This window comes from Triturus cristatus, chromosome 7 (genome assembly GCF_964204655.1).
Source record: "Triturus cristatus chromosome 7, aTriCri1.1, whole genome shotgun sequence".
NCBI classification, from domain to species: domain Eukaryota; kingdom Metazoa; phylum Chordata; class Amphibia; order Caudata; family Salamandridae; genus Triturus; species Triturus cristatus.
In genome coordinates this window covers 931,865,482-931,887,295 of record NC_140590.1, presented here as the reverse complement: position 1 = coordinate 931,887,295, position 21,814 = coordinate 931,865,482, and the positions used below count along the sequence as shown (strand labels likewise).

Sequence of the window (21,814 nt, the reverse complement as noted above, 5' to 3'; positions counted from 1 at the left end):
GCACTGTTATCTGTAAAAAAAGAATAGTGTAAAGACACATCACAGTATACAAGGTGTTGGGCGTCCTTATACAGGAGACAGCAGTAGCATTGACCCTTAATATCGTACAGCAATTATAATACACTTACTATTGGTGTGCAACAAGTGTATGAATCCACCCCTTACAGACCAGCACATATCATTAGTAACAAGATCTCGCACCACTGGCAGTGGATGCGTATTCTTAGTTGACCCCATCCGACTTTCCCGATTCTTTCCCAATAACATATTGTTTATACAGCCCCCAGAAACTCCTCGGGTGACTTTGGGGAGGGCGTGGGGGGTATGGGCAATAATTAGCTATACAACTAGGACTGTGTATTGCAATACAACATATATTTTGTCCATTCTGTTAATGATGGAACTGGCCCAGGAGCCCAGCCCATAGCTATTCTACGCTTAGCAAGGAGTAATCCCATGGCCATCAATCTTCTAATATCTGCCTGCAGGTGGTCTGGGCTGAGCAAGAGACCTGTGATTTAATTTAACACCCGAAAGATCTGGTACCAGAAATCCGCAATCCCAGGACGGAGCCAGGCCGCGTGTTAAAAAGAAAAAACGCTGGGTCCTCCCCGCACCGCCCGCAACGTGCCGTATACCTCTAGCCGTACCAAAATAGTCTCTCTGGATATAATGCACCCTGTTGAGAGGGGAGTGTTAGGTATTTGGTGCACACAGTCAATAAATAAGACACAATTTTAGAAAAATATCTTAGATTTTTATATTAATTTCGACACCAAGATCTACGAGATTAGAAAAGTACTTTTCAAGTTGGAGATTTTCAGAAACACATATATCAGATTTGAGGCATAAGCCTTAAACGCGGTAATGTTATCCTGTGGGAGAAACATACACTTTATAGGGGTACTTGCATAGGTAGAGGCCAAGCCACTTTATAGGGGTACTTATAGGGGTACTTATAGGGGTACTTCCGTAGGTAGAGGCCAAGGCCCTTAGAACCACCAGCAGTTTTTGTTTACCTGCCCTGGTGTGTCTGGGTACAGAGATTCTGGTCTCAAGGGTAGCCTCAAACACTTCCGCTGAAGTCAATGGGAAAAACCTGGAACAGAAAAAGGCTGCAAGTAGGGACTGAGGGACCAGTCCGTCAGAACCCAAAGCGGGGCTCTGTTCTTGAAGGCCTCTGGAGCAAAGGTGCACAGACGGTAGACTTGTGATTCTAGCTTTGAGGCATCGGGTGTAGAGCAGTGGCGTAACGAAACTGTAGGGGGCCTGTGAGAAAGTGCCATCTTTCTTGCATGGTATGCCCCCACTTTTTGCTAAATTGCTGAATGAACTTCGATTGAGTGTACCCTGGGTTCCTGCCAATCAGGTGCCCAGGGCCTATGTTCCTTCCTTAAACCACACAAACTCCAAATTGGCAAACCCTAGCCACATGTCAGCCCCTAGTAAATGGTACCCTAGGTACCCAGGGCCTTGTGGCCAGGGAAGGCCTCTAAGGGCTGCAGCACTCATTGTGCCACCCTCAGAGGCCCTGTACCCTTACACACACACTGCCCTTGCAGGCTGAGTGTCTGGGTGCAGGACAAAACAAAGAGTCGACATGGCACACATCACTGTGTACCATGCCCATCACCTACACTGCCAAGGCATATGTCAGCCACCCCTCTAGCTGGGTGCATTACGCCCATGGTGTGGGCACAGGAGCAGGAGCCCTGTGCCCCTACAGTACCCGGGTCCATTCCTGAGCACTGTAAGTGCAGTGCTGTCATTTAAGAGTACATGGTGCTGAGAGCTTGTCAAACACGAGCTCCACAGCACCATATTGGCACCACTGAAGCCTGGGAAGTTTGGTATCAAACTTCTCAGCACATTGAACCCACACAGATGCCAGTGTAGGATTTAATGTACTAAGCACCCCAGAGGGCATCTTAGAGATGCCCCCTTACAGCTAACTTACAATCCACGTCTGCTCTGAGGCTGCCCAGGCTGCCACACAGCAGACACGTTGCTGGACCCCTGGGTGGGAGAGCCCCTGCTCTCCCGGGCCTGCAACAATGCACATCCTGGGTGAGGTGAGAAATCTCCTCCCCCAGGATGAGCAAAGGGAAGCTTCAAAGGCAGGCCGCCATTTGGAGTTTCCCCAGGCCACTGCAACCCCCCACTCTGGCGGGAAGCTTGGCCGGAAACCCCATACAAGGCCAGGGGATGTGCCAGCCTGCCCACCCCACCCCTCAGGTGGGGGAGGCGAGGTGAAGCACATCTCCGGGCTCTCGCCATCTTGAAGATGGGAGGCCCTACCCTATCAGGATTAGGCTACTGCCCCCCTCCCACAGGAGAGAGGCAGGATAGGGGGTGTACCCACCCCAGGACAAGGACCCATTGGTCCCTGGCCTTCACCTACCTGTAACGCCCCTAAATCTAGTATTTAGGGGCACCCTGAACCTTCCTTCCTTAGATTCCAGATAGAAAACTACAAGAAGAGCAAGAAGAACAAAGACCTGACCTGCCCTGCAGCTGCTAAAAAGAGAAGAAGACACCAACTGCTTTGGCCCTAGCCCTACCGGCCTGTCGACTCTCGAACCTGCACCAGCGCGGCATCCCTCGTGGCCAGCAACCTCACCAACCCCGGAGGACCTGGCTTACCCACGAGTAGAGGCTCTACTCAAGAAACCTATTTGCTATCCCTGGCACCAGCCCGGGACCGCGGACCCAACACACTCTGCACCAGCCAAGCCTGGCCAGTGCCGGAGTGGACAAAGACCCAGAGGACGACCCCACGGCGACTGTGACCCAGAGTCCGGCACCCAAGGACCCCCCTCGACATCCCGGAAGAAGCCTGCAGCCTCAGAACCAAGTGCCACCCCAGCCGCGATCAACCAGAGGGTAAGATTCCCGACGTCAAAAGGCACCCCTGCACCCGGCGCCCTGCGGCCCCCTGTGCCCAATCCCGGGGTACCCACCTAACCTACAACTACCCAACTTACCTCTCGAAGTGGTGGTGGCACCTGAAACATCCTCGTCCCCGAGCCTGCAGCCTTTTTCCAAACCGGAACATTCCCATTGATTTCCATTGAGCGCCCGAAGGCTCAAAAGCACCCTGCACCCAGCCGCCCGAGTGGCCCTGGCAGTGCCCTCTCTACACTAACCTACTTCCCCACTTGCCCTGAGTAAGTGACCAGGAGCCCAGCTCCCACAGCCGCGTGGCTTGCCAGACAGCAGCCACCAACCAAGGCCCCCCTATCCCTCATAGGATAACATTGGGCCCAACTCTCTCTGCACCCGGCCGTCCTGAAACCGCTGAGGGTGAACCAACTGTACCTACCTGACACTGGGGGACCCCTGAGTCCATGCCCGGAATTTCAACCCTGCCAGTCGAGTACTTACCCTTAAACCGCTAACTTCATTTTCCTCATAGAAGATTTTTGAAGAAAAAGCCAGTCAATGTTACCCTAAGTGTGAACTTTTCAAAACTGCAAAAATTCACCAAAAATCAGCCAAGTGACAAAAACGAATTTACTCACCTGCTCCTAGGTGAGCTCCCAGTGTTGGATCTTGGTGCCCAGCCCTGACCCTGAAAAGTGTTCACAACTATACTTACCTCCTAACTCATTTTTCTCCCATAGGAAACCATTGTCTGCTTTTCTGTGAAATTTCTTCTAAGTGTCTATTTTTGCAAATTTGAAATATTCTTTTAAAATCGTACCAATACTGCAAACGAAATTACTTACCTGCTTTTGATAAGGACCCCAGTCCTGGGTCTAGGCACCCAGTCCTGGATTACTAAAGTAACAATAAAGTACTCTACCTGCAATGTGAATTTCTTGCCATAGAGATCCATTGAATGTTTTCTTTGAAATATTTTCTAAGTGCTAACTTTTGAAATAGCTAAATATTATTTAAAAATCATTACAGTTATTAAGTCGACTTTCATCACTTGATTCTGAATACTGACCCAAGGCTGGTTCTAGGAGCCAGACCTGGAATTCCAAAAGTAATCTGAAAAGTAATTTATTACAAATAACCTGAATTTACCATTGAGCTCAATGCATTGTTATGTTTAGGAAATAGGATTGTTTATTGCAACCAACTGTGACGGTTTACACAAATTTATTGCTTAAGACAAAAGTATTTATATTCAACCTCTCATTCTGAGAAAGTATATTTTTACCCCCTTTGTGGTTCTAAAAATAAAACCAGCATATATTTTATATATACAAACCATTGGCCTAGAGTTCAGTTATTGAGTGTGTGAAACCATTTGCTGACTGAGTGTGTACAATAAATGCTTTACACTGTCCTCTGGTACTGCCTTACTGCTCGACCAAGCTACCACTTTTGAGAGTAAGGTCATACCTAACTTTGACCTCTATCAGCCTCTGGGGGACTGTGGACTCTGTACACCCTGTACCTATTAGGGAACAGTATATACAGAGCCACTTTCTCACAGGGCCCCCCTGCAAAGTACACGAAGGGCCCCCCCCCCCCACACTCCAGGCCCAGTCAGGGGCTCTCAAGACTGGGGTCGTGGACAGTGACCAAGGAGGTCCCTGGGACTCAGGGCCACCTGCACCAATGACTGTGGGGGGTCATTGTTATGCTACTGCTTGACCCCACTGTCACAGGTTTGCTCCACTCAGCTGTTCATCTTTTTGAGGATGATAAAATTAGTACCATTGAGACTTCGGAAGCAGTACACACCTGCTACACTGCCCTAAGAAACGACAGGAGAACATGTGCTTTAAAATACACGTTTGGTTATATTTTAAGAGCAACAAGCCTCAGATTTCAGGGGGCATTCCTCTCAAAGTTTCAAAAATGAGGTATGGATGAAAACCGAACTAGCATGCAGTTCCTGCGACAGTCTGTTTATGAGACCCAACGCAAGGACTGGGCCAAATCTAGAAAGATGAAGAAATATTCTAGTTGCTTCCAAAAGTTTGGGCAGGTCTGCTCTTGTAGTCACAATGGCACTCTATGATGTTGGCACAGTGGGCAGTCACCGAGCATGGCCTACATATGGAGCAGGCTTTGCTAGGTGTATGAGAATGATCATGTGGTACGTAAGATTGTGTTAGGATAAGCGCAAAAAATACATACTATAATGATGGACTCAAAGTGAAGACAATCCTGAGCCTTTCAAAGCATCACTGGCAAGGTAGTTCACCTGGAGGGCACCAAAGCAACAAATAGCCGAAGGTATTCAAATGCCATGGGTCTCGTACAGTCTGGAGTGAACTGGTCGCCCTACTGCAAGGGAAGACAAAAGACCTCTTCGATAGCTTGCATTCGAAGAGGGTAAGAGACATCTTGGTTGTTGCTTGGTGACTTTAATGGCAGGATGTTTGTGAGTACGTTGCAAGGAGGACTTCCACATGTTGTGGACAACTCTTCTCTGAAACCATCGCAAGAGGAAAGCAACCCAGAAGCTTCCAACCTTCAGAAGGACTGCCAGGGAGACTTCCTGGTTAATCAGGATCTAGGCATGGTAAAACCACACGGGCAAGAAGGCAGAGATCCAGGCAACTTGGAAAGTTGGACTGTTTGGGTATTGACTGAACAGAGGGTCTTTTCTAGGCTACCTCCCATATCTTGTAGACTAGACCACGGCACAAAACCTGAAGGGCATGAGGTAAATATGGAATCTGCTTTGTCTTTGATATGAACCATAGTACTTAACAGCTGTAGCTGACACCAGAAAAGGGCCAATGGCCTTATTTTTCATGTGCTCTTTCAAAGCAAGCAACTGATGCATTTCTGATTCATCATGGTGAAAGAGGGTCATGATATGCCAGACGTATCCACCAGATTACAACACCGCATCTGTTGATCCATCATAGACCATCGACCATTTTCAGAAAGAACAAGACATCCTTGTACATATGATGGATCTTCAGGTCAATTCTGTCATTGACCGTACATGGTGGAAGCACAGTTAATGGACGAGCAGCAACAGTGTCTGACCCATCCATCATGAGTGCACGAGAAGAAAGGGAGGGATACCAAGGAGAATACTGACCATGAGGACCGGTCCAGGGCGACAGACACAGTAGGCACAAGTGGCAGCTCCTCCGCTAAGACGGAGTAGCGTCGCCTCACTGCTTTTTAGCAGTGAAATAAAGGTAAAATAAAATAACTCAACGTTATCATTTTATTTGTTCGTGGTGCGGCAGCTTTGCGGGGCGGGGCTCCTCCAATGACCGAGGAGGAGGAGTGGTTTGCCCACTCCAAGTGTGCATGAGTGTTTGGCTGGCCGCCTTCGACCGACCATACATTCATGCGCACTTGGCATGTTCTCTAGCCGGGCTGCACTACAGCCTGGGTGGAGAACATGCCCAGGCTCCCATTCCCTGGCTGAGTGTCGAACCGTGGTGCTCAGACCAATCACAATGCTGCATTGCAGCATTGTGATTGGTCAGGGGAGCCTGGGTGCTTCCTGTTCCGTTCCCGACACCAGAAGAGATGTGGCATAAGGTAAGTGTTTTTGTTTTTATTTTTTTAGACTCCCCCCACCACTCCCCCTGCCTCCGGACCTGTGCAGGTCCCCACTGGTAGCCACACTGAGTACACTCAAGACAGTCAAGATAAGTCCTGTACACAAGGGTATGCAAGGCTGGTTGTACCCAGATCCCTGGTGGTAGGACTTTTGGAACTGCCACGCATGGATCTTTGGGGGTGGTACAAACAAGAGTCAGACTATCACTAAGTGCATTGGGTCTAATGATGAGCCGTATGAGTGATGGCTACAGCGGCATCAGTAGCAGTAGAAAAAACAAACCTTTTCATGACGGGGACTCCCTTTTGGTGACGTGTGTTCACAGACAGCGGGTCAGAGTACCTTATTATTCTGAGTGCGGAGTGGGGATTTTTCACGAAGAGTAGGATGGAGAATGGTCTTCACCTTCATAGTGAAGTGAGTGGGAGCATCCAAAAAAGGAAAGCTTCTTGGTTGGATATTCTGGGGTCTGGTGGTTCAGGGCTTTGAAAGGGAGGCAGGCAATCCTTATGGTGCAACGTGCCCCTGTCTCTGCTCTTGGAGACAAGCCATTCTGAACATCCTTGCCTGGTGATTGACATATGCCAGCAGGGTTGGCTCCTCCGTTGGAGCGGAGGAGCGTCAACCCACATAAATGCGCCGAGATGAAAATTAAAATGGTAATTCATCATTACCATTTTATTTTTCATCCTGACATCCTCCCGTACTGAACTAGCAGCGGGACAAGGGCGAGGCCACTGCTAAATGACAGCAACAGGGACTGGGAGGAGGGTGGGTTGTTTTTGTCCGTCCGTCTTCCGACGGCCAGGCAGACATGCGCACTTTGAAACATCTAACCCACCGGTCTTAAGACAGCTGGGTTAGAGCAACTGCAGGCCTCCATAGCACTGTGGAGAACCGAGACAGGCCACTCCCTCCAATCCGGACGTTGCTCTCATGCTGGTGAGAGCAGCGGCCTGATTTGTCAAGGGAGTTTCCTGGTGGTCGGGCTGCAGCGCGAGGTATGGTGCAGGAGGGCCAGTTGTCGGGTAAGTGTTTCTTTTAATATAGTTAAGTTTATATTTGCGCGCACCAGCTTTGTTTGATTTATTTTATCTGAGCGCGCACGTCCTCCCTCTTCCCAATGATGCCAGCTGCCTCTTTCAGCCAGTGCGGGTATTTCACCAAAACCCCAGTGCTATTCTCGTGAACACAATGCCATCATTTGATCAGTCTGCTCTGTTTCGCCTGCGACGCCATCTTTCCTACAGAACTATGCATTCTGCAATTCTGAAACTTCACCTTCCACAGTGCAAAGTGCTGTCACCAGGACTGGCTGAAGGTGTCACACGTGATATGGCGCCAGGAGCTATGCACCCCTTATAATTGATGGACATAACCTTTGACCCTGGTGATGGCAACAGTGCAATGTGATTACATAACTTTGAGGGGAAAAAACTCCAGGCAGCAGTATGCTAATAAACAGTGATTTGTGACAGACATAAACTGCTGTAAAGCTAGCAAAAAAAAAGAGAAAAGAAAACTTTGAGCCAATAAGCCCCGAATCATTTTGTGAATTCTTCACCAAGCCCTGGATTTTTACCTGAATGTACTCTTCATTCGGTCTTTTTTTCTCATAATTCTTATAAAGGTAAACTCAAACCCTTAGCCCCAGATTGCTGTTCTCTGCACAACCAGTAAAGACTGTGTGATGCAAGTTGAACTCCATGCAACCAATTCACATGGCACAGCGCCATAAACATTCAAAGTGCTTCGCATGATAACCAGGGCCCCTTCATTAAGGGGACAAAGGGCTGCAGAGGTGGGCTCTCCACCGGAGTCCCTCTGCATTTCACAGGGGTACATTCATGTGAAAATGAACCTATAAAATCTGAATGACTGAGTCCACATGACACAAACATGTGTAAAGCTCGGGGCTCACAGGTCAAGCTTACAGTAGAAAGTAGTATCTTAAACATGGGTAAAAATGCTAACAAAAATGTTTAAGCAGCTTGTAGGCTGATTTCGATTGTAAACTCGTTACTACTACTGGGAGCCCATATGTGGAAGCATCTAGGAGGCGCATTTTAATATCCGAAGCGTCGGGTGCTCTGTATATTCCTGGACGGTAATCGCCATGTGTTATGGACGAAGGGAGGACGTAAAGCGGTGAAAGACTCCAGCATTTTAGCCAAACCAGACGGTCTCCCTTTAAATCAGGGAGTGTTGGTGTAATTTCGCTGACAAACTATTTTGTTTTCATGGCACAAAAAACCCTGCAGCATTGATCTGAGGTCGGGGTTTAGTTCTGCCTATACAGAATTAATGTTTTTATTTTTTGAGCGAATCTACTGAACATGTATCCCCTGGAAGAACTCCTCAGCACCCCCCTAACCTCCCCACCACGACCACCCTAGTCATTGGCCTCTGGTGAACCTTTGACCAGTTGTGCCTTCTAGGGCAGTAAAGCCATGTGCTTCTGTTTCTATACCCTGCCATTTGTTCCTGCCTCCCTTGGAAGGCATGTTGAGGGGGTGGGGCGAAGGGGACACATCTCCCATTGGAGGGTTGGCTAGAAGTTTCACACATGGGGTCTCTTTGATAGCCGCGGGAGGGGAGGGTTTAAGAATTGCAAATATTTTGGGTGAACATGAATATGACTTTGAAGTCTCGTATGTATTTTTTTATTATTTATTTTTGATTGGGTTGGCACTTTACGGTCATAGCTGATTAGAACGGTAGTGTTCCATCTATTAAGCGCCTTTGTTAAAAAAGAGGCACTCTGTTGGATACTAACTTGTCATATCTTATATTCATTCCGCTACACATTCAGTTTTTTCAGAAGTTACTAAAGAAATGGCTTAAAAAGAGGTTTCCCTTCAAATTAGGCAGAAAGTAAATGATCCGTTCTAAAGCTTTCAGTCACTCTGCCCTGCCAAATTGCAGCTGTGAAACAGATGCGGACGGAGACAGAACACTGACCACCCGTGCAAGGCGGCAGCATTAATCATTGTACACAAACCCCGACCAATAGCCTGGCAATATTAATGGTGCACGCTTTAGGGGATGTTCATCCTCTTAATTCAATATAATACTGTGCGGTAAAATCGTTGTGTTCAAGTTTTCCCCGGTGTGACACGACTTCCCCATCCATAGTTCTGCCTGTTGAACCTTGGAGCAAGACGGTAACGAGCGATTTCTCCCGTTCGAAGCCTGCAGATCTGGCATCTTACAATTTTTTCGTGCACACATTTCACGGCGTTTCACCTTAAGAAATTTGTCCCCAGAGGTGTGTGCAGAATTTGTAAACAAATAATAATCCTGTTTGTGCAAACACGTTTACTTTACACCCGAGCCTGGATTACCGGTCCAAGTGTAACATGGGCCTTAAACTTTAATATCGGTGTCCCCAACTCTCCAGTGAAGTCATCCAGGGTATAACGGGGCATGACCCCCATGTCAAGCCCCCGTCACTCGTATAAACACAAACAAAACACACATTTGTTTCCCATGAAAATCACAAGCATTGCTAAAATGCCCTTATCCTGAAAGGCAACGACAAGTGACATCACATCCGGTAAGGCTATGCCACACCAGTCTTGCCTGAAGAGATGTCTCCCATCTTTAATACAACAAAATGCACGGTGTGAGGAAGTGACATTGCACGCCGTTTGGCCTCCATTACATCAGAGTTGAACCCTTATCCCCCTCTTAGCCTCTCTATTAACGTTCCTGCCTCCATGAATTCTGTCCGGGGTAAACAAGCATTGGCAAAGCTAACACACTGGCATTGACGGGTGAATGATAGATGAAGTACAATAAGGGCTTTAAATGGGATGAAAAAACTGGGGGGTCTCTCAAAGGGGCATGGCCAATATAATTAAGGGCGTGGCTTAAAGACATGTGAGCTAAAAATCTGTGCTTAAGTGTGCTGCCCGACTTGTATTTTTGCTGTTTGTCATTGCATCTAGATATATGATACAACAAGTTACATCATACCTACAAGAAGTCGGGACTATTGGCTTTGTCAATGGTTGTTCGTTGCATAAGATAAATAAGCACCAACTATAGCTTGTATATGATATTTAAAAAGCTTCCACTTGAAGCCCTGGTGACACCACGACAATGTTGCTGCTCTACTCTAGAATACAATGGTGAAGGTAACTCTTCTAAAAAGGATCACATTTGGCTCTCTGGGTCGGATTAAATATATGACTGAAAGGGAGGATATTTTGAATTCCTGCTAGTTCAATGTAGAAGGACTTTTGGCAGCGAGAAACAGCTCTCCAGCTTGCCCTGCCAGGCCCGAGTCCTGCTGAGGGCCCCCATCCTTTCTCCGGCCTGGCTCTGACTGAAGAAGGCAAAACCAAAGGGGATGGACCGAGTGTTGAACATTGCAAGCACTCGCACCCAGTCAACTGATCTGGGTTTAATCCATCATCATTCTTTAGCTCACTCCGCCACCCCAGTTCAGACATGGCCACAGGACACCCCCCCACGCCGCACGGCTCGCCAGCTGTAGGCGCGTCTCTACCCCAGCGCCACAGGTTCGTCCCTGACCTCGGTGCCCCCTCGCTGCTGCTCGTTTTTCCCCCACTGTTGCCCTCATTTGTGTGATTTTCGTGACTGCATTTTATTCTTTCTTTCTGTTAAGTAGATTTGTGCTTCGTTATTATTGTACCCATGGTGTGCCCCCTCCCCCCTGCTTCCCGCCGCTGCTCCCTCGTGGCCCCGCCCCTTTTCTTTTCTGTAACCCCATTGGCCGCCCCGCTCCCGCCTCCCAGCTGCTCCTCCCTCCCACCTGGCCTCATACTGAGCCCGCGCGGCGCAGTCGAGTGTGACCTGTCCACAGGACACCCCCCACGCCGCACAGCTCGCCAGCTGTAGGCGCGTCTCTGCCCCGGCGCCACAGGTTCGTCCCTGACCTCGGTGCCCCCTCGCTGCTGCTCGTTTTCTTTCCCCACTGTTGCCCTCATTTGTGTGATTTTCGTGACTACATTTCATTCTTTCTTTCTGTTAAGTAGATTTGTGCTTCGTTATTATTGTACCCCTGGTGTGCCCCCGCTCCCCGCCGCTGCTCCCTCGCGGCCCCGCCCCCTTTTCTTTTCTGTAACCCCATTGGCCGCCCCGCTCCCGCCTAACAGCTGCTCCTCCCTCCCACTTGGCCTCATATGGAGCACACGCGTACGCGCAGCGTTCACGCGCAGTGGGCGAGCCGATTGTGCGCCGAAGGCGCAGCCAGTCTACGCCCGTCCGCGCCTGGACCGCGCCCAGCGCCAGGACCCCTGGTCCTCAACGATGCCAGCGCACCCGACGATCTTACGACGCCGCCAGCCTCCACACAACGCCGGCCAAAAGACCGCCTGCTACTGAGCCACCCCGAAACGCACCCACGGACCCTTCACCTGCCAAGCCTGCCAATTCACCTGCCTCCGAACCTGCACCGCACCCACCAAGCCGAGCACCAGCAACAACAACCTCCAGTGCATCCTGTACAACATCACCAGAGGTCGCCTTCCTCACAGAAACCTGGATGAACGCCTCCTCAGCTCCTGACATCGCCATAGCCATCCCGGATGGCTACAAGATCACCCGGAGGGACCGTGTCAACCAAACCGGAGGAGGCATCGCCATCGTCCACAGGAACACCATCCGCATCACGACCAACTCCGACGACACCCTCACCGCCACCGAGCACCTTCACTTCCAGATACACACCGACCCCAAGACCACCCTCGGAAGCACCCTCATCTACAGACCCCCGGGACCACGCACACAATTCAGCGAAGCCATCGCAGACTTCGTCAGTCCGCACGCCCTAACCTCCCCAGACTACATCCTCCTAGGAGACCTCAACTCCCACCTGGAGAACAAAAAGGACTGCAACACCGCTGCCCTGCTGGACAACCTCACCAACCTTGGACTCAAGCAACTGGTGAACACCCCCACTCACCACGCCGGCCACACGCTTGACCCCGTCTTCTCCTCCAGCAAGCACATCTCCTTCAGCCACTCCACCGGACTACACTGAACAGATCACAGCTGCGTCCACTTCAACTTCAGGAGAACCACGACCCACCACCACCCACAACAGGTTCCCCACAGAAGCTGGAGCAAGATCTCCGCCGACCAGCTCACCACCACCCTCAGCCAGAACCCACCCACCAACACGACGGACCCCGACGAAGCAGCCCGCAACCTCACACAGTGGCTCACCAACTGCGCCGACGAGCTCGCACCACTGAAGAATCCTCCCAGCAGACCCGGCAGCAGGAAAGCCTTGTGGTTTACCAACGACCTCAAACTCTCAAGAAAACCTGCCGCACCCTCGAGAAAGCCTGGCGCCACGACCAGACAGCAGAACACATGACAGCCCTCAAGAACGCCACCTGCAAACACCACCAGCTGATCCGCACCACCAAGAAGACAGCATTCAAAGAACGACTGGACAACAACACCCACAACTGCAAGGAACTCTTCAGCATCGTTAAAGAGCTCTCCAACCCCAGCGCCTGCAACAACGACATCACACCCTCGCAAGACCTCTGCGACACTCTCGATGCATTCTTCCACCGCAAGATCACCGACATACACAACAGCTTCGGCGCACTGACCACACACCCAACCACCGAACCAGCGCCCCCCACCACCACCACCCCCTGCACCTGGACCTCGGTCAGCACCGAAGACACCACTCGACGATGAACACCATCCACTCCGGCTCCCCAACCGACCCCTGCCCACACCACATCTTCAACAAAGCCGACTCCATCATCGCACCCCAACTCCGGGACATCATCAACAGTTCCTTCGCATCCGCCACCTTCCCGGAGAGCTGGAAACAAGCCGAGCTGAGCGCCCTCCTGAAGAAACCCACCGCGGACCCCATGGACCTCAAGAACTTCCGCCCGATCTCACTCCTCCCTTTTCCTGCCAAAGTCATCGAGAAGACCGTCAACAGACAACTCTCCGCCTTCCTCGAGACCAACGGATCCCTCGACCCCTCACAGTCCGGTTTCCGAGCACACCACAGCACCGAGACCGCCCTCATCGCAGCCACCGATGACATCAGGTCCCTGCTCGACAACGGGGAAACTGCTGCCCTCATCCTCCTGGACCTCTCAGCAGCCTTCGACACCGTATGCCACCGCACCCTGATACAGCGCCTCAGCAACACCGGAATCCAAGGAGCGGCACTGGAGTGGATCATCTCATTCCTCGACGGAAGAACCCAGAGAGGCCGCCTCCCCCCGTTCCGATCCGCGGCCACCGAAGTCATCTGCCGCGTTCCGCAAGGATCCTCACTCAGCCCCACCCTCTTCAACGTCTACATGAGCCCCCTCGCAGCCATCGCACGCCAACACAACCTCAACATCTCCTACGCCGCCGACACCCAGCTGATCCTCTCCCTCACCAACGACCCCACCACCGCCAAAGCCAACCTCCAGGAAGGAATGAAAGACGTCGCAGAATGGATGAAGATCAGCCGTCTGAAACTGAACTCAGACAAGACGGAAGTCCTCATCCTCGGACCATCTCCCTCCGCCTGGGACGACTCCTGGTGGCCCCCTGCCCTGGGCACCGCCCCCAAACCAACGGACCACGCACGCAACCTGGGCTTCATCCTGGACTCTCCCCCACCCCTCTCCCCCCACCCCCCCCCCCCCCCCCCCCCCCCCGATGACCAAGCAAGTGAACGCCGTCTCGTCATCCTGCTTCAACACCCTGCGCATGCTCCAAAAGATCTTCCGGTGGATCCCCACCGAAACCAGGCCCAAGCCCTCGTCACCAGCCGTCTGGACCACGGGAACACCCTCTACGCTGGAACCACAGCCAAACTCCGGAAGAGACTCCAGCGCATTCAGAACGCCTCAGCACGACTCATCCTGGACATCCCTCGCCGCAGCCACATCTCGGCCCACCTGAAGGACCTGCACTGGCTCCCCGTCGACAAGAGGATCACGTTCAGACTCCTCACCCACGCACACAAGGCTCTCCACGACACGGGCCCGAAGTACCTCAACAGCCGCCTCACATTCTACACACCCACCCGCCAGCTCCGATCCGCCAGCCTCGCCCTCGCCCCACGATTCCGGAAATCCACCATCGGAGGAAGATCCTTCTCCTACCTGGCAGCCAAGACATGAAACTCCCTCCCCACTCACCTACGGCTGACCCTGGACCATCTCTCCTTCAGGAAACAACTCAAGACCTGGTTGCTCGAGCAGTAGACCCTTACGGGTGAGTAGCGCGCTATACAAATTTTGCTGATTGATTGATTGAAATCAGTCTGACCCTGTGCCTCATGGGAACAGTCAAGCCCGAACTGCAAGCCATGTCTTCCCTGGACCGGAAACAAGCCTCCTGGGACAGGTTTCTGGCTAATCAGCCGTCATCGGCCAGGCTAGCTTGAATCCAGTGGCAAAGTGAGCAAGGGACCCACGTCTGGGCATACCCTGCCAACTTAGGGCGAACAAAGCAAAACCAAAGGGGATGATGGACAGTGTGTTGAACATTGCAAGCACTCACCCCCAATCTGACTGAAGAGAAACAATGTCACTTGTTACTTTGTTTCTCTTCAGTCCTGGGTCAGCGTGAGAAGCTCAGGGCAGGCTGCGCACTGCAGCTGCTTTAGAGCAAACCTCACCGCTCTCTACCGCAGAGCTGAGGGGGGCCCCTTCACTTACTTAAGACTGGGGGCCCCCCGCACCGCGGCGGTGTTTGTTACGCCCGTGGTGCAGAGTTGTTTTGTCAGAGTTGCTTGCATTGGAGGATCTCAACTTTTGGGTTCACCTGGAGATGGGGACAAAACAGGACATCAGGGCCACTCTAGACCGTGACCTCTGGTGCCGACATGCCAATTCGGCAGTTTGGTCTTGGCAGTGTGGTTGTCCTGGCTGGACACTAGCCTCGGCTGCTGCAAGGGCTTTGGTACCCCTGGTATTGGTGCAGGGTGGCTTCTGGGGGTCCTGGTGTCTCCCAACTTGGTGAGCAAATAGGTCCATCTTTCTGGAGCATAGAGACTTCATCCTGGGATGCTGCTTACTCAGCGGATCAATGTACCTTGGTCAGTGCCTGCAGCGAAGTGACTCCACTTCGAGGGAGATGCTGCCTATTTGGCGAACTGCTGGCAGCCCTCTGGGGCTTTTGGAGGATGCACAGCTGCAGGACATCGGGTCATTGAAATTGTCGGGACAGGAGCAGGCAGGCAGGGTTTTTGCGCTAAGTCCACAGCTAGTCCACAGTTGTTGCGTTATTAGGCTCTTTGTTGTCCTTTAGTCAGGTGAATCAGAGTTCCCTGTGTCAGGGGGACACCACATACTGAATTTAAGTGTGTTACGGGTAGGAACTAATGGGCTACGGCCCCTATACGACCACTTCCTGTGGGTAGTTGGCATAACCCTGTCCCAGAGTACCTAATTACACCAAAAAGATGGGTGAATCCTTCTTTAGTGGAGCACATGAGGCAACCTACCTTAGGAGTGTAACTAGCCTGGTGGTGCAACACGCCTGCTGCATAGCTAATTTCCTGCCGGTCCTGGTGCCAAATGGGCCTCAGGGCAGGGGGTGCATCCTCCCGTCTGGGGGAAGCCAGGGTTAAATATTAAAGGCGTTAGGTGCTTTGGAACCCCTGCCCTCGATGTACTAAATAACTAGATGTCCTGCTGGAGGAAGTGTGAACACCTTCCTCTTGAGCAGGCATTGTTTCTGGCTTCAGAGAGCGTGGGCTCTAACCTGCAGGGGGTCAGAAACATGTCTGTGATGGCAGGCTGGATGAGACCAGTCAGCCAGCATACTAGATAGTGGTAGGTTTTTCAGGGGGCACCTCCAGGGTGCCCTCTAGGTGCATGTCTTAATAAATCGTGTACTGGCAACAGTACGGATTTATTAAGACTAGGTGTTTGATACGAAACACAATAGGTTTCAGTAAAGCCATCATGTAGCTGGGGAACTTGTAAAGTGTACAGTACATATACTTAAATTGGCTTCCCTGATTGTACCATCTAGTAATTGGACTAGACAGCACAGGGGCGTATCTGTTCATGCAGATGTGCCCTCACATGTAATATAATGCATCCACCCTGCCTGAGGGCTACAAGGCCTGCTGTAGGGGTGACTTACATATATTCCATGCAGTGACTTTTGCAAGACTCTGTACCATGTTGTGTTTTCACTCATGGTTTCACTCATGGTTTGCACCATCACACACAGCCTGCAATAGGAAACTGCATGCAAATTCTATGGAGGTCGCTTAGGGTGGCATAATACATGCTGCAGCCCTTAGGGGCCTTCTTTAATTCCCATGCCCTAGGTACCAGGGGTACAACTTACTAGGTGCTTAAAATGGTGCCAAAGTGTGTGCCAGTTGTTACAATTAGACCATTGTACCCGGTTTCAAAGTAAGAGCACTGCCATGGGGCCTGGTTAGCAGGGACCCAGTGCTCATCAGTCAAAGAACGTCTGTGTCAAAGGAAAAAAGTGGGAATGATCATGACAAAAAGGGGTACTTTCCTACAGCGGGCTTCTTGGCAGCAAAGAAGGGCAAGGTAGTGCTGAAAAAATAATCTCTAGGACTCATATTCCTCCGCATAAGTCTGATATGCACTAGCTAAGGAGAAGCTGCCTGAAGGATTGAGGGTTCATTCCATTCGAGCCAAGGATGCTACTACTGCACTAGCATGCAGAGTGCCAGTCCTGGATATCTGTCAGGCTATGGAGGCATCAGTAGACAAATTCAAAGAGAACTACTGCCTTGAAAGCCAGGACTGTCAGGATGGGCATTTTGCCTATTCGGTCTTCCAGGATGTTTTTTGGTTTGAACAATTCTACAGACCCACCACTAGTGGTTACTGCTTTACCAAATCACAGCGTTGAAGAATGTGCAGTAAGACATATCCATCAAAAGAACAAGTTACTTGCCTTTGGTAATACTCTTTCTGGTGTATACTCTCTAACCTTAGATTCCTCACCGACCCTCGCACCTTCATGCTTTTTGGAATGTACTCTATTGCCATCTAAAAAGGTCTTGTGAAGCCAATTTGCTGATGGGCTCTGTGTCGGACGGCGCTGGCAAGCCTTAGGAAGCCATAGACGTCAGTGTGCCTGGGTAGTGCTTAAAAGCTTTACCACTCGTCACTTCCGGAGCAGAATCGCATCAGTATGGAGCTTCACGACACCACCTACCGGCCCCAAGAGTACTGTTATCTTAGGGGGTTTGTAAAGAACCTGGTTACTCCAAGGAGTGTCTCTGCGCTGGAGATTCGGCACCAAGATTGAATGTTGGTTAAGTAGAGTTAATCTGAGGGGCCAGTCAGTCCTACATTCTTTGCCTAAATAGCCAGGTCTTGATATTTTTCTGGGACTTCACTTCTGATGATTCTAGTCTCAGGTCCTATGGCATCGAATTCCAGAGTTTGGCTGCCAGGGATCCAAAAGAACTGCCCTCCAAGTGTGATCTGTTCACTCTAGGGATCACAGTCAGAACTGCCCCACAAGACCTGAGGTGTCTGGAGGGAGTATAGGATTGAATCAGAGGATGCAGATATCTTGGACACCTCTGGTTCAGTATCCTATTACCAAAGCAGAGTGTTTTAAAAGAGGCTCTGTGCTTAATGGGGAGCCAAGGAAATTCAGCAAGACCCGGGCTTAGGGCGGACTGTTTTGGGGTTTTTTAGTAGTAGCAGGGCCGCAGCATGTTTTACTCTTTGAAGCATCCCCAACCTGCATTTGGAGACCCCCAGAGAGAGAGTGTTGCAGTAGTGTAGCAGAGACACCAACAGAGCTTGCATTACCTTCTTTTTAGCAGAATCCGGTTGGAGCCCTAAAATTTTCCATAGCAGCTTTAGCAGATCGCAGCGCACCAAAGGTGATGCCCATATTTTTAAGTATAGGGATCGGAGTACTGCTTTTGACTTTCAGGATCCAGTCTGAATATTCACTAGGTGAGTAATCTGAAGTTGGGTAAAGTGTCCATAAGAAAGAGCGTTACTGACGATAAGTAACATGTTTGTTAGTCAAGTTCTTCTAAGGGTTAAGTATCCATGGAACCAGGGGTATCCAAAAGAGTTGCTGGGCTAGCCAGGAAGCGATTCTTTGAGGTTAATTCCTGAGTGCTACTACAAATAGTGAGCTCTCCATAACCACTAAGGCTAATATAGTAGTTGTGAATGGTTCTTCAGTCAGGGTTACCACTCCCTCCAGCCAGCTTACCCATGCTGGGATTGTGAAGACTGGAAGTTTCCTGCTTATTTTGGGGCAAAATACAGGTGATACAGCCACCCCATGAGGATGGAGGTGCCAGGAATAGTATGTTCACCTTCTTGTCAACAGGTGAGGGAGAAAACGACAGTCTACATGAAACCCTGCCTGGTTGCCATGACAGCTAACACTGCCTGAAGGCATTTGTAAGTCACCCCTCTAGCAGTCCTCACAGCTCTAAGACCGGGTTTACTATACTACAGGTATGGGCATATCTGCGTGAGCAAATATGTCACTACAATATTGGGGTTAATTTCCTAATATTGTAAGTGCCAGTGAAGCCATAGAGAGTACATGGGCTGGAAACTCGACAACTCTAGTTCCACAGCACTATGATGACTTCACTGAACACAGTAGTGTTTGGTACCAAACTGCTACTACTCAATAAATCCACACTGATGCCAGTGTGGGATTTATTGTAACATGTACCCAGAGGGCACCTATGAGGTGCCCTCTGAAAACCTGCCAACCCTGGTGTGGTCTCTGACCGGCTGTAGGTAGGCAGCCACTACCAGACATGTTTCTGGACCCTTGGGTAGAGCGCCCCTGTTCTCTGGGACCAGAAAGGATGCACATCCTGGGCCGAGGTGTCAGACCTCCTACCCCAGGATGTCCAGTGCTCGAAGAGGGGAACTTCAAAGGCCTGCCGCCTTTTTAAAGTAACCCCTAGCCTCTGCTGGTAATAGACATGACAGCTCCCAGTTTACAGACCCATTTTGGGAGGTAAAACTTGAGAAGAATAGGATGTGTGCCCACCTCTGCCAACTCCATCCCGAAGGTGGAGGAGGTGAAGCACATCTTTCAGTTCCCACCATCTTGCAAATGTGGAGACCCCTCCAATCAGAGCTAGGTCTATGCCACCTCCCACAGGAGGGTGACATAATGGAGGGTTCCAAAGCAAGAAATCTGCGGTTAAATAGAGCATCCTCCATTAAGAAGATTTCCAAAGGTGAATAACTTGTTCTACTGTGGTATTGGGCAGGTCCAGAGTTTGGGTGCTACACCAGCCTTCTATTAACCCCTCCTTTCATATAACATTTGTTGTGCATGTTCAATCAAGGTGTCCGAGCCCCCATCGTGATGGAACAAGTGTTTGTTTCGAAGTGGGGGTTCCCCTGTGGCAGACTGTGGTTTCAGCATTCCAAAAATATGATGTCCACTTGTCACTTCATTTCACTAGTTGTATTCTTATTATTCATGTATTTAATTTGCATTTGGCAGATGGCATCTGAGAGGGAGAGTTCTGGAAGCGGAGACCAGGGTTCCACGAATGCAGAACAGACTGAAGATAAGAAAGAAGGGAAACAGTAGACATGCCTTTAACCTCGAGCAGGCATTTTGAAAAATCTATTGCTTGGGACCAAAATGTGCAGAGAAGAGCCATCCCGAGCAGAAATGCGCAAAATTCAGTCTTACTGTGTTTTTGCAGTATTACATATATAAATATATAAATATACATTTTTATGTATTCGTGTCACTTCTGTTTTAAATAATTTTTCATTTGAAAGTTGCTAATTCATGCCAAGTGTGAAATTTATCTGATGCTGTATTTCTTAAACATCCAGTTGCTTAGGGTTTTCCACCAGAATCTTAGATTCTGATAACTAATAATTTTGTATATTTTTGGGAGAGTTGGCCTTGGGAAATGTGTGTACAAAGTTCGAAATGTAAAAAAAATATTAGTCACAATCAAATGTGAATTGATTATAAGAACACAGTGCACAGCATGTATACATGGTCGTTTTAGGTTATTGATTCATCCATTTATGGAGTTAGGATCAAGAAAAAAGTATGAGCATTTTGTGTATCTAAATTGTCATTCTTTTATATGCAAAAGCATTTCTGGGGGCAGGTTAGTTAAGGAGTGACAATTTTTGCAACGATGTTCTAGTGTTATTTTTTTTGCCCAACATATATTTTCTGGACTGAAATAACGTGACTAATAAATTATTTGATCCATCCTGTTTTATAAAGGCATGTTTTTCCTTAAATTGCAATTCTTTCCAGCTGCATTTGTGGAGTAATCATAAACTCTAAAACCGAAATCATACCTATACATGTCTAATTTGCTTGAAGTGAACTGGATATTGCTAGTCGGAATTAATTACCCTTTTGTTTCAACTAATGGTAAGAATAAAGACTATGTGCCCTACCTAAAATGTCAGTATCTAAGGGAATTATGCAGCCCACAGCAAGGTCAAACCCAATATGGAATAGCACACATCCCACCAGGAATTAAACTAAAGTCAAAATTAGACTTGTCATTGCTTCAGACATTTTCTTCGTCCCGGGGGAAGCTCATGAGTGTTAAATGTTGGGCTATATGTAGGCAAGCAGAATTTTTTTTTAATGATTTATTTGCTTTCATTTTTCTTTATGTTGGAATTTGGGTGCGCTGCTTTAGTTTAAAGTCAACAAAGAAAACAAATGGCTACAACCGGTAAAATTAGGTGTCATACTCTTTAACAGTAGTATTACTACACCATATTCAAAGCTGTCAAGCTGACGTGGCTCACCTGTCAATTTCTTCCCTTTATAATTGTTTTTCCTTTTTGATGCAAAAAAGACCCTGCACTACCCAGATCTGGTTTGGATTGAATACTGCGACTAGGTAGGAAATTTCTAAGAGACTTGACATTGGGTAGGAAACATATGGTGTGCTGTAAACAGTAGTGATGTCTGGGCTTGTGACCAGCACAGATGCCCCCTCTTTTTCACCATTAATGTATGTGAATTAGGGTTGAAGACTGGAACATGTTCCTTGGACAAGATGCATTCGTAACAAATAAAATGTACACATAGTTAAATAAGGGGCATCTGCCCTCTACTACAGGGGAACCTGCCAAGCATGTTGGTAGTTCTTCACACATCAAAATGAAATAAATTGAAAAGGATATTTATTGCTGGGGTATAGCCTTCCACCAGAAATAAATACCAACATTTTTAGGGTGTTTTAGTGAAATGTGTGGAAATATTTAGGGGCTGATTGATACAGAAGATGAACCGAAGATTGTAGTCTCTCTGATTCTGGACAGGTAACCAAGAATGCAGTTTCTCTGGTAGTGGCAACCCCAATGCAAAGCA

At 49.3% G+C, this 21,814-nt stretch overlaps 1 protein-coding gene across 1 annotated transcript in view; it reads left to right on the top strand.

Moving 5' to 3' along the window:
- HSPA9 (heat shock protein family A (Hsp70) member 9) overlaps positions 1 to 20,689 on the top strand; it is a 369,556-nt gene extending 348,867 nt beyond the window's left edge. The window contains exon 17 of the mRNA XM_085617883.1: positions 19,952 to 20,689. Within this exon, the coding sequence (XP_085474009.1) occupies positions 19,952 to 20,041 (90 nt within the window). The 3' untranslated portion in view covers positions 20,042 to 20,689. The remainder of the gene's footprint in view (positions 1 to 19,951) is intronic.
- Positions 20,690 to 21,814: the final 1,125 nt, after the last annotated feature.